The sequence below is a fragment of the Micropterus dolomieu genome, linkage group LG20 (assembly GCF_021292245.1).
Source record: "Micropterus dolomieu isolate WLL.071019.BEF.003 ecotype Adirondacks linkage group LG20, ASM2129224v1, whole genome shotgun sequence".
Lineage (NCBI taxonomy): Eukaryota > Metazoa > Chordata > Actinopteri > Centrarchiformes > Centrarchidae > Micropterus > Micropterus dolomieu.
Window position 1 is genome coordinate 27,545,090 of NC_060169.1, and position 12,768 is coordinate 27,557,857.

At 39.6% G+C, this 12,768-nt stretch overlaps 2 protein-coding genes across 2 annotated transcripts; both read right to left on the bottom strand.

Annotated features, from left to right (window-relative positions):
- LOC123959326 (UDP-glucuronosyltransferase 2C1-like) lies at positions 1-5,308 on the bottom strand. The gene is made up of 3 exons (XM_046033287.1): positions 3,863-5,308; positions 504-514; positions 1-232 (listed from the first exon to the last, which is right to left on the bottom strand). Exons 1-3 carry the CDS (start codon positions 5,291-5,293, stop codon positions 1-3), a joined length of 1,674 nt encoding a protein of 557 aa, XP_045889243.1. The 5' UTR covers positions 5,294-5,308.
- A 1,866-nt stretch (positions 5,309-7,174) lies between these two features.
- chrna5 (cholinergic receptor, nicotinic, alpha 5) lies at positions 7,175-10,868 on the bottom strand. Its single transcript, XM_046033288.1, has 7 exons — positions 10,838-10,868; positions 10,567-10,718; positions 10,335-10,379; positions 9,096-9,205; positions 8,672-8,849; positions 7,893-8,588; positions 7,175-7,619 (listed from the first exon to the last, which is right to left on the bottom strand). The coding sequence occupies exons 1-7, from the start codon at positions 10,866-10,868 to the stop codon at positions 7,461-7,463; spliced, it is 1,371 nt and encodes a 456-aa protein (XP_045889244.1). The 3' UTR covers positions 7,175-7,460.
- Positions 10,869-12,768: the final 1,900 nt, after the last annotated feature.

The window sequence follows — 12,768 nt, forward strand, 5'->3', positions numbered from 1 at the left end:
TCAGTAGCTGGGCCGTCCACTGTCGTTGAGGGAGACGCTGTTAAATTCAGATGCACTGTTACTGACACCCTGCGAACACTCGGTGAATGTCAACTCATCCAGGCTTACCTGAGGAGGAATGAGACCATCCTCCAAGTGCAAGCATTTAACGTCATGCGGATGGAGGCGACTTTCACCATCGAAGGTGCCGTCATGAGGGATTCGGGTCATTACAGCTGCGTGGTGCTGCCATCTAAATGCATTCAAGAGCATGAGAAAACACTCAAAGGAAATAACACAGTATTACTCGAGGTCAAAGGTGAGGGTGCCATGGAAGCATCTGGAGTTCTTACAGAAGTTTCTCAGATTTTTCTTTTCAAATGATGAAAAGGCTAAATAGCTGTTGAAACACAATAATGTTCATCATATAGTGGGGCTGACATGTCTGTTTTGCTTTCCAGGGAGTTTGTTTAATCGACTAATTGTCTCTTGTGGAGTGATAACCCTGGTGTTATCAGGCCTACTGGGCCTGTTTCTGTGGAGGATCAACAAACCAGGTCAGATGATCAGAAAATCAAATTTTGTATTAAACGTCTGCTCTACTATTGACTGAAAAAAATGTTTCTAAAAACAAATCTGTATGAATTCAGATATAGGTTTTATTCTGTATGACACTGGCTCATCACACCAATCATTATATTACTTCAAAATTACTTTTTTTCTTTTTCATTTCAACAGACTCCTCAGCTTTGTGCAATCCGCAGTGAGTGTTACTCCAACTTGAACAATGCAGCTTGATGAATCAAAGAACATTCCCAAACTTATTAATGGATAACATAACCTCAGAAACACTGAGTCATTTGAGTTTTTCATTGCTGTGCTCAAAATTGTTTACAGTGAACTAAAATAATACTGGATACATAACTGAATCTGCCACTGATGTTCGCATCAAACAATGCTGGGTTGATTAAAGGGTTTGCTTAAACCTTGAATTGTGTTTGCTCAGTGCGGCGAGTCAGCAGGCAAATACAGACATGTTGGAGAACCAACAGGGGCAGACAGAGGGAGAGGATCTGGAAGCAGAAGATGGTATGTTGAAAATAGAATTACAGTAAAGGCATACTCTGGGGAGTTTGTAATGAATATGACTTGGAAAGAAAACATGTTCTGGTCTGTTTAAATGCAAACATTTACACCTTTCTAATTTTCCCCTACTATCTCCTAACATAGATTAAAACATAAAATGCATGGCTTTTACATGTATTCATGTGGTCATCCCAATCACTGAAGAAGAGCAGGAGCACCTCATATTTTGTTAATTATTATTGTCACTACATGTCTTGTGGTTATTGTGACTTTCTTAAGAAAAGTGCTATGTAAAAAAATTGTGATTCATTATTTATTAGCACGATGTATACGAAAATATAAAGTGATGATAAAAACAATTACTCTCTTTTAATGGTCTCTGCTTTATACATTTTACAATCTTTTTTTTTTAATTTTCAGAGGACTCTTTCAGCATGGAGGAGGAAGAAGGGTAAGAATATTGATCAATTTTAATTAACATGACTTAAGTTACTGTTAAGCACATGCCAAGTAAGTTATGCTTTATTACGTGATATTATGAAGGGTTAAACCACATGAGAAGAAATCACATTTGTTAAAGTAAACTGACCTCTGTTATTGAAAGATAGACAATTGATATATGAAGTGAAAATTTACAATCAAGTGACTTGACTTATATTTTAGAACTTTACTTTTACGGTTCAACATTAATTTTGTATTATCTATAGGATCCATAAACTTGAATTTAAAATGTGACAACACTTTTTAGGGTGTGTACAATTCTTAATACAAAGACATTATTATTATTATTATTACTATTGTTATTATTATTTATTGGCAACATTTTCTCAGGTATCAGAATGTTTTGGCTGCTGAGGACTCTTACTCTGACGATTCTGAGGGAGTGTACAATGTTGCAGGTCAGTGATAACCTTCTTTGTGCTATTACAGAAGTCGTTTTTTATTGTCTATTGATGGTCAAAGGGATTGATTTCTAACATACAGATGAGAGTGATGATGAGTACAATGACCCTGATCAGGTGTATGCCAACAAATTTTGAGTGCTTAAGGTACTGTAAAATTGCTATTTCCTTATGCATAGTGAATAAAACACGTTTGGGAATGTGAGAAGCACCGTCACTCATCAAATGGACCATCAGCTTAGAAAGCACTACAATGCACGATATGATGCTGCCTTGTCATTTCAGAAGAGAAGGTTTTTCTGTCAGTGAGGTCAGCGCAACCACATCTTCATTTGTAGCAGCAGGGCAGATGTGAATAGCATTTTGTAGCAAGCTTTCAGACTCACAAGAGCTAAATCTGTCATGACAAGTGGTAAAATAGTTGAAACAACCAACGCATGCCTGAAAACAGATAACACTATTTAACTGTGAACCTTCCAACCACAGATGATCCACCTGCAAGACCAAATTCAGCATGTTTGCATGCCACAACTTCATAAAAACCAGATCCAGATCCAGGGCTCACCTGATTTTAACTTCACTTAAATGCACAACTGGAACACCTGCCTGTGTTGCACCCCTGTTTTGTTCAGTATGTGTCACATTTCATTAAAAGTAAGGTAGTGTCAGTATTTACAATGAATGAATGACATTGTCTTCTGGAAGTGCAGTGGCTGTGGAACATCTGACCTCTGTTATCACAGTCCACCTGAACAGCAGTTTAGCTGCACAATGAACTGCTCCTTGTAGGAGAGCATAGAAAATGTTCTCAAACATTTTTGACAGTTTGGGTAAATTGCATTGTTTGGTTTTATTTTGTAATAAACAAAGTGGAAAACAAATCTTTCCTTGTCTTACATTTAATCGGAAACATTTGTTCTTTGTTGTTAAAGCCTATGACAGTTGAGATCTGAATATATAGTTGAGTTTGACACCAACCTTATTTTTTAGTGACACATTTGGATTGTATTTTGACATACTGTATATGCATACCATTTAAGAAGAACCACACGAGTGGTGGAAGAAGTACTCAGATCCTTTACTTAAGTAAAAGTACCAGTGCAATATTGTAAAAATATGTGATGTTCCTACTTTATCATTAAGAAACAGGAATCAGCTGTGTGCATTGATGTAAATAACTTGAGCCACCTGTGAGCCACGTTCATTGTTATTCTGGCAAGAGCTGGAAATGTATTATGTTCAAGTTTTTTTACAGTTGTTTTTCAGTCTGATGTAAGGTCACCTTCGGAGGAAACACTCCATCCCTCACATTGTCTGCCATTCAGCTTGAAAATGTTATAAAGTTGTTTCTTATAATGAGTGACAGCATTAGCAGCCTGCATTGAAAAACAAAATGTCTCGGTTAATCAGCTTTTCTAGGTACTTGCAGTGCCTGCCAAACCTGAATCTGGAATGTGCCACACTGGTTTTCACACTGCCCTTTCTTAGAAGGGGTTGACCCATTGTTATTGTTACACAGCATTGAAAAAAGCCTCACACAACCAACCATTATCCTGATTGGAAAAATAAAATAACAAAGTCCTGTTATTCAGTGAAGGCTTCAATATGCAACCCAACCTCAATTCCTCTTGACTACAGCCAACGGACATGTTTAATGGTTGTATGTTTGTTTCAAAATTTTAAGAAATTTTTGCTATTTAAAATGGATTTACATATTAATTTAATAATCAAGACTTGTGAGAGAGATTGATTTAAATAACCTTTATTCCAATTTATTGAGCTACAATCCTAAACAACATGATTATGCATAATATGTTTGCATCTAGAGCAGGACAGAGTTTGGTGTCTTTCTATTTTTTGTTTGTTTTTATTTTCAACCATTTTCCAGGACATACGAATTTGAAAAACACAAGAGGAAGAAACATAATCACCACAACAGTAGCCAGAAAAGACATAAGTACATCAACAGAGTGGTAGTAATACCAGGGCAGTCTGTAGGACTCTGCTTTCAGGTGAGCTGCACCTTTGTGTCTCATAACAAACTCTATCCAGAAGAGGGCGGTATCCAGCGGCTTCAGCGGCTGATCTCTGTGCAGCCTGGAGAGTCTCTGCATGTTCATCTTGTAGGAAGGCTCATTTAGAACCTCCTGTATGGCCTTAAGGAAGTTGTCGTCTTTGTCCAGTGTATTAATGGTTAGAAGCTTAGCCGCTCCTCTCTCTTTCAGTCGCAGCAGGTTGTCGTATTGGTCGAAAAACAAAGGTAGACCCACAACTGGGACTCTGTGATAAATAGCTTCTTGAACTCCGTTTGTTCCTCCATGAGCCACAAATACTTTTATCTTGGGATGTCCTAAAAGATTATTCTGCGGCATCCAGTCTACTATTAAAGTGTTGTTGCCCAGAGTGGCTGGTCTGTCACCTCTATGCCTCCAGATGACTTTCTGAGGTAATTTGGCAAAAGCTGCAGCGATCTCGTTTGTCAGGTCTGCAGGAAGTTCACTTACAAAAGTCCCCAGAGACATGATGATGACTCCGTGCTCTCCAGAACTCTGCACAAACTCCTCCAGGTGTTCAGGTAAAGGTTCAGCAGGTTTACACTGGAATCCTCCCATATAGATAACATTAGGCATGGTGGGACGAGGGAACTCAAACACAAAGTCCACTCTCATGAGCCAAAGGTCTGCTCCCAGTAATAAGTCACCATATTTTACTTCTGGGCCAAAGAAAGTATCACAAACAGCTTGATACTGAGGGCTGATTAAAAATTCATCTTGAGCTTGCCAAATGATATACAAAATTAGATTTTTGACTCTTTGTATGAAAGTCATTTTGTCTGACAGCCCTGAGCCAGTCATTGGGACATACGATAAAGGAGAAGGTGCAATGGCCAAGTGTCCTTCTCCACTAGTGATCCACCGCACGTTATAGACCAGAGGTAGCTTAAGAGCGTGAGCCAACATTATACCTGCACCCCATGTCGGGTCAGTCAGAACCAGGTCATACCTACTCTCCTTTAAACTTTTCATTAAGTCTTTGTCTTTAAACATGTTAGCAGCCATTTTGCAGGTTATTCTATGCATGTTAAACATGGCAATAAACATCTCAACCTGCAATCTTGCAAAGCTCAAAACGGAGCTGTCTCCCCTTTCTATGTCAATCACCTTTTCCACGATGGAGTTAATAAAGTCACGATTAAAGGCTTCAGTGACAGGAACTGTGATTGCCTTGTAGTGCGGAGAGTCATCCGGGATGTACCAGCTTTTATTGGTACGTACCACATCAACAGAGTGTCCTCGAGAGTGGAGAGCTTTGATCATGATGTCCATGTTCACCCAGTGGCTTCCTTCTAAAGGAACGATCAAAATCTTGCCTCCGTGACTAATTCTCCATGACAAGAACACGATAGCTAATAGGAGAAGGAATTCTGCTTTTCTATGTGGGGACATATTTAACCTGAAAGAGAAAAAAATAATTTAAACATAATTCTTATTCGCTCTGGATAAGAAAACTAGATATAAATGCCATAACAATATATTTTAATAAAAATTTTTTACATGCACGTTTTCCCTTAACAAGGATTTGTGATATAAAATTACATGCAAGATTGAGCGATACCTGTTTTGCATGAAGTAGTTCCGGGCACGCGTGCGCTTAGATGCTGAAAATGAAACACCAAAGGCACCACTGAATACAACTAGAAAATCCAGGAAAGCTTACATAAGATGATAATCTTTTGGGCAATTTACAACAATGGAGCCTCTTTGTTGAGGCTGTGGGCAGAAATGTGTTACAGCTGCGTATTTGTCTCCACTTTATTCTAAGTAGCATGTCGCCTTCAGTGTTTCATATTTATATTCAGTGCTCTTCTTAGAGGAGAATTTTTGAAGGTATGCTCATACAAAAGCTTTAAGATGTAAAGCCTTTGATCCTTTGTGGAAGAGCCATGGTGATCTACATAATATTGTGTTCCTCAGATCATTGGCAGCCAATGGTACTGACAAGCCAAAAGCAATGGCTTATTGCAACTGTCCAGGATTGTCTTTCTACTTGACTAGTTTCATATATTGGGGCGCCAGTAGTTCAGTTCATGGGGACTTGGCTTGGGGACTGGAGGGTTGCCGCATTGAGCAGCAGAGAATGTAGCAGTAACTGGAATGTCAGTCACCAACATGTTCGTGCCTGTCTTTCATTTGTTTGTTTCTTTAAGCTGTAATGTGAAGACATGGCCATGCAGAGGCAGTGCTGGCTCAAACAAGGTTGAGCTGCTCAGCAGCTAGAGCACAGAGACTTCCTGTTTCTAGGAGATGTGGTAGTGCAGCCAGTAGCTAAGTCTAAATGACCTCATCTGAGGTCTCTGCATGCAACATCAATCAAATAACAAATAGAACTAGTTCTTTGTGCTAAGCTAGGCTAAAACCCACAGTCTCTCTTTACTGATCTGTTACTAAGGATCGGCTTACACTTAAGAATGTGGCATTTGCCCTCAGGCAGAAAGGAAGTGAAATTCAAGTCCCAGCAAGAAAATCCACCTCTGCTTCCCACGTCAAGTAGAATGAAAAGAGAAACTATTTAACCATGCGTGTCCCTGAAAAGGAGTGCCTGAGCTGCATGCACTGAATGATTAAACCGGACTTTACAGGGTTTTTTTAAGAGACACAGGTCTTTTATTAGAAGGAATATGTGGTTATATTGTATATATACCCTTGTTCATACTCTTGCACACATTTCACATTTATATACAAGACTGTTCTCCAGAAAGAACTTTGCAGACTGTTGCTGATGAGAGGATATGTACAATTTGTGAACCCTCACTTTTATATGAATTATGCCCCAGAGATAAAGTGGTTATCTTTCCAAATGCTAGATAGTGGATAGGCAGACATAGAGTAGGATGTAAAATGAGAATGAAGGTTTGCTCCTATCTGTTGTGTGTGTGTGTATTTGTTGTGGGTGGCGAGCTGGCATATAATTGCACAATTGAAAATAATTGGATATGCTGTATCCTGTAACCTGCACAAACATAATGGCCATTAGTGAGACTTTTATCTTAAATGATCCTGTCAGGACATGTTTTCTTGCCATTTTGTATCTAGTAATCTTTACCAGACCCTATGGTAAATCTCCACTCTGTGATGCCAGCAAGTAAAGTTGGTGAAATACATGCATTAAAATGTATTGATGTATGAGACAAAAATGCATTTTTTTAATTATAAGGACTACATCAATTTATTATTTTCATTCATCTTTAAAATTAAATACAGGATTTAAAATCTTATAACAAAAAGCTTTTCTCTGTGAGATATAGCCAGTTCACAAGTTCCAAAAGCAGCTTGATCACTGACACAGCTGTGGCTTACAGAATGACTGTAGGTAAGAGGAGCAGGACCGTATCTGAGAGGTCATCTCAGTATCTCAGTCGTTCAAATCTCAAATAAAACGTAATGAGCTGTTTAGGGGCTTTGCCTCCATTTGTGGGTAGCTGAACGGTAGTTCTTAGAGGGTACTTCCAGCATGAATAGGGACGATGATGTTGGCCCATTTGTAAATAACCGGGATGAAGAGGAGGGCAGAGCCCAGGATTGACACCAGGAGGAAGGCCCAAAGAAACATTCGATCCAGGACCTGGGCTACAAACTTCCAGTCTTGGACCACCTGAAACAAAAAAGACGCATGTGGCAGTCTGTAGACATTCCCAATAGTTATGTATAGAGACATATATAAACCATATATATACCATACTGATCATGTAGTGAGTGAGTATCATACAGTAATCTATCTCGTGAGGTTTATCAAAGTGTTTGTCATAATCTGTTGTCTTTTTAAATAAAAACAAAGAATGGGGCCAAAAGTTATTGTTTATGTTGCTATTAACCATTTTTATTATTACATACAGATGTACAAATACCCAAAATCCAACATACTCACCTCTCTGACTTCATTTTCTTTAACCACATGCATGGTTATGTAGCGAATAGAATCTAAAGCTGCTTGTAGGTTATGTCTGGTGTAGAGGAGAGGTGTCAGTTCAGGTGCTGAGTTCTTCATCATACCCTGTCCTAATGCTCCTCCTGCACTGGCCACTCCGGCTGTGGCGTAACGGTCCACATGGCTGCGCATGCACAGCAGTTTAGGCAGTCGATGCAGGAAAATCCTCCTCACCCAGGGTGCCATGCCATGATGTGTCGAAGAGGAGCGATGGTGGATGTTGATGGCAAAGACGGTGATGATGATCGAGAGCGTGACAAAAATCATGGTGAAGACAAGGTATTCCCCAATGAGAGGGATAGCCTTTGAAGAGGAGGGGATGATCTCCTCAATGACCAGGAGGAAAACTGTGAGCGACACCAGGACTGAGGTGCAGAGAGAGATCTTCTCACCGCCGTTGGAGGGCAGATAGAAGACAAGAATGGTGAGGAAGGACAGGCCAATGCAGGGGATAATGAGGAAAAGGGTGTAGAAAAGAGGCAGCCTCCGGATGATGAAGAAGTAGGTGATGGTGGGATAGGAAGAGCTGCCGTCTGTCCTCAGACCACGGCTGCCTGTGGCCGTCACTATCTCCCATTCACCGTTGTCAAAATAGTCCCGCTTGTCCACATGGAAGTCCTCCAGAATGATGTCCACCTGTTAAATACAGTGAAATGTCATTTCGCTCACTGGTTTATTACACTAGTGTACCGTGCATGTACTGGGGAGCAGAAACTCACATGGGAGCCATCATATGTCCATGAGCCAAACTTCATTGAACAGTTCTGGAGGTCAAAAGGGAAGAAGGTGACATCAATGGTGCAGGCTGACTTGTAACTGGCTGGTGGTGTCCATGATATGGTTCCATCATACTTTACAACAGCCTTGGTGACGGTCCCCTCAAAACGCCCATCTGAACTGTTTAAAGAAGTTACATTTATTTATAGCTAGATTAACTCATTTTATAGTCATTGTTAGAATTTTATTTAGATCAACATGTTTGCATTTCAACAAGTGATACATGGTTTACTTACTACACGACACTTTTTTTCTAATACACTATTATCTGACTGACTATCAGGATCAGTGACGATCCTATTCATTTTGGAAAATGGAAAATGCATGACATCCATGTCATTTCCTTCCATATATAATGACACATACTTATCATACAGTACAACGTCAGGGAGCCAGATCCTGTCAGAGGGGACTCGGATGATTGTGATGCCCAAGTAGTCATCAGGGTTCCATCTGAGTTTCATGTCACTCCACTCCTAAGTAAAGGGAACATTGGAAATTTTATAAAACGTCATCAAAAAAATCTACACATAGGGGTTTTATAGAAGGTTTGATATTTTGGGAAACAGAATATTGGCTGTCTTGCCGAGAGTTAGATGAGAAGACTGACACCACTCTCAGGTCTATACAGTAAATATGAAGTTCCCGCCAGCAGCTTAGCTTGCCACAAAAACTGAAAACAGGGGAAACAGCTAGCCTGGCTCTTTAGTAACAAATGTGCTAACCAGAATCTCTGTGTGTACTAATTAACACGGTGTATCACTGTGTGTAGCATGAAGGGACTATAAACCTTTTTGTTTTACCACCTTGTGTTGTATAATGATAATTAAACAACCTTGTACCTTGTACTTATTTCCTTTGCTAGCATATCATATTTTGGCCAGCTGCAGGCCACAGAGAAGGTGGCATGGACAAGCAACAAAATGTACTGTCATTATTAGATTCCCAACTATCAAATCAATGTTATTTGGTTAAGACATGCTATTCATGATCCTTGTGATAGAATAATCTCAGAGAGAGTAAAAGTGAGCCAGTGTGTGAAAAATACTTAAACTCAGGATTCCTTTTCAAAAACATAAAAATGGAGGTGAGACACATTTACAAAATCTGACATTTTTCCATTTTGCAAATGACACATGATAAATAGACATCACTGCTGGGGCCACTGCCCTTCCAGTTCTCTTTTTGCATGATGAAATCCATCACTTTGAAAGGGAGCAACTGACCTGAATGGCGGAGCCTGGTCTGTGGGGATAATTTGCATGAGAACAATGCATGACAGACAGGACACCCAAGATACTGAATAAGGTGGACAGGAGCAGGAGTGGGAAGGAGCCGGCTTGAGGAGAAAGATGTGTGGGCACAAGGTTGAAAGGACTCATATGATGAGGATGGCCAGTGAAATGCCACCAGACCAGATTAAAAAGGGGTTTGGAGAGGCTGACTTTTTGTCTCCAAATGCCATGTAAGCCAGAGGTTGAATTAGAATTTCCATTGCCTGCCATAAAGTAACTCTAAAAGCCATACCCTATCCCACAACCTTACCTGCATGGTTTACTGATGATAGTGACATTTAATGCTGCGCCCATGTATAGCTCTACTTGCCTGTTTCATCCATACATTCGTTGTCATTCGCTGATTTTTCTCATCCTAGAATGGTGAAACAACAATGTTTAAATCTGAAAAGTTGCTGAGTTGAAACATTTTTATATAGCAACAATTTAAATAGCATTCTGTCTTTCAACCCGACTATGTTTTACAGTCATGTACTGTAGTAAACACCTCAGTGACACACATTCATAAACAGTATCAATAATCAGTGCTTTTCTATCCTCACCACATCAACTAACTGGGAGATGGCGAGTCCAAACTTCACACGGATTGTCTGGTTTAGGTATTCCACTGGACGAACCCATTTCTGGTAGTTTCCAAAGAGGTATTTGAACAGCTTGTCCTCTGCTTTTGCATAGGAAGAGAGCTTTGGAATCCCTACAATGTGTGAAAAGACAAAATTATTACAAGTTTCTATTAACTTACAGATAATTCAACAAATGCAACAGCACCTTTGATGTATTCTGTAGTCCCATGTATTACAAAAACTACATTACTAGCATTGCTCTCAAACAGTACTGCATTCATCTCTTTGACCTTACTAAAGTGTTATGTCTATTGTTTCTAGAAACGACCTCTGTGGTAAAGCTTTGGTTTCAAGAGGCAGAGCTTTGACCTAAACACGCTTATTACACTTATATATAAAGGCATTAAGAGTCCTTAAGACATACATATAATGTATGAAAGCCTGAAATTCAATGCCATAAAGACTAGCTTTGACACCTGTCTGCTAACGATCAGCAGTAGAGAGCAAGGGTATTCTTTGATCAATTAGTTAATGTAACTGAGCCACTTTTAAGGATTATCTTCAATGTAGCAGTCTCCAAACTAGAGGCAACATATTTCAACATAATTCTGTTTTCTCTCAGTGCTGTAGTCTGTCGACCTAACAGTCTCAAAAGTCTCGTGCCGATGTTGTCACGAAGAGCTGCAACAGTTATTCTACAAAAAAAGCACTTCAGAAACAATGCATTGCACACAGATTTGTTGGGGAATTTTTAAATATGGAATAAAAGTCATGAGCTACAGGTCAAAACACAACTTGGGACTTTGGATTGATGGTGGTGACAGAGGAATTGTTGTGTTCTCTGTAATAATTTCATAAAAAAAAGCACGTCCGTACATTAAAAACACGTCCTGACCAGTAGACATATGTAGTTATGACATTAAGTGCAGGTAAACGAGGAGTATAAACGACCAATCTTTCTGAGTTTTATTCAGCAGTGAAATTGTTCAATTCACAGTCAAACTGGGGCATTGTTTTGCTGAAGAAGGGCTCCTATACAGTGTAGAAAATATTGATTGCGCACAATTTCTTTCATCCTGCTCTTTAAATCATTCACCAACATGGTTATAAACTCAATTTATGGATGTGGCTGGAAATCTACCACAAGACTGACCACAAATGTATGGTGTCATCCTCTCAGTGTGTGTGTGGATCGATAAAGACAAGGCTGCAACACCCTCAATCAATGACTGTGTGATAAGCAAATTCATCATCTCTTGATCCTCTCCCTCACTATCACCAGCATTTTGCACGTCTCAGAAGCAAGCTGCAGAGTGATGCTACATGAATCTGTTTTAGAGCATGTATCGGAAATGTAAGAATACACAACAATAATAATAAGGTTAATAAAGGAAATGCCTATTTACATCCCATGCTGAGTAAAATTGAGATTTAATGTTAAGTCTTTCCTGCATTTTCAAGGAGACCTGGGTGCATTCTTGCTGTTGTCTTCTAGGTGCAGAGGGCAGCATGATAAAAAGTAAACCACTATGTATACATGGAAGATATAATGTACGTGTGGTATGCTACCCTTCAGATCAAGGATTACCTTGAGATCAAAGAGAGAGAATGAGAAGCCAATAAAAGGTATAATAGAAAGCAAAAACCCCCAACAACATAAGGTACACACATAGAAACACTCATGCTGTACACATACAGGACATACAGTACTGTGTACATACACTCACCTAAAGGATTATTAGGAACACCTGTTCAATTTCTCATTAATGCAATTATCTAATCAACCAATCACATGGCAGTTGCTTCAATGCATTTAGGGGTGTGGTCCTGGTCAAGACAATCACCTGAACTCCAAACTGAATGTCAGAATGGGAAAGAAAGGTGATTTAAGCAATTTTGAGCGTGGCATGGTTGTTGGTGCCAGACGGGCTGGTCTGAGTATTTCACAATCTGCTCAGTTACTGGGATTTTCACGCACAACCATTTCTAGGGTTTACAAAGAATGGTGTGAAAAGGGAAAAACATCCAGTATGCGGCAGTCCTGTGGGCGAAAATGACTTGTTGATGCTAGAGGTCAGAGGAGAATGGGCCGACTGATTCAAGCTGATAGAAGAGCAACTTTGACTGAAATAACCACTCGTTACAACCGAGGTATGCAGCAAAGCATTTGTGAAGCCACAA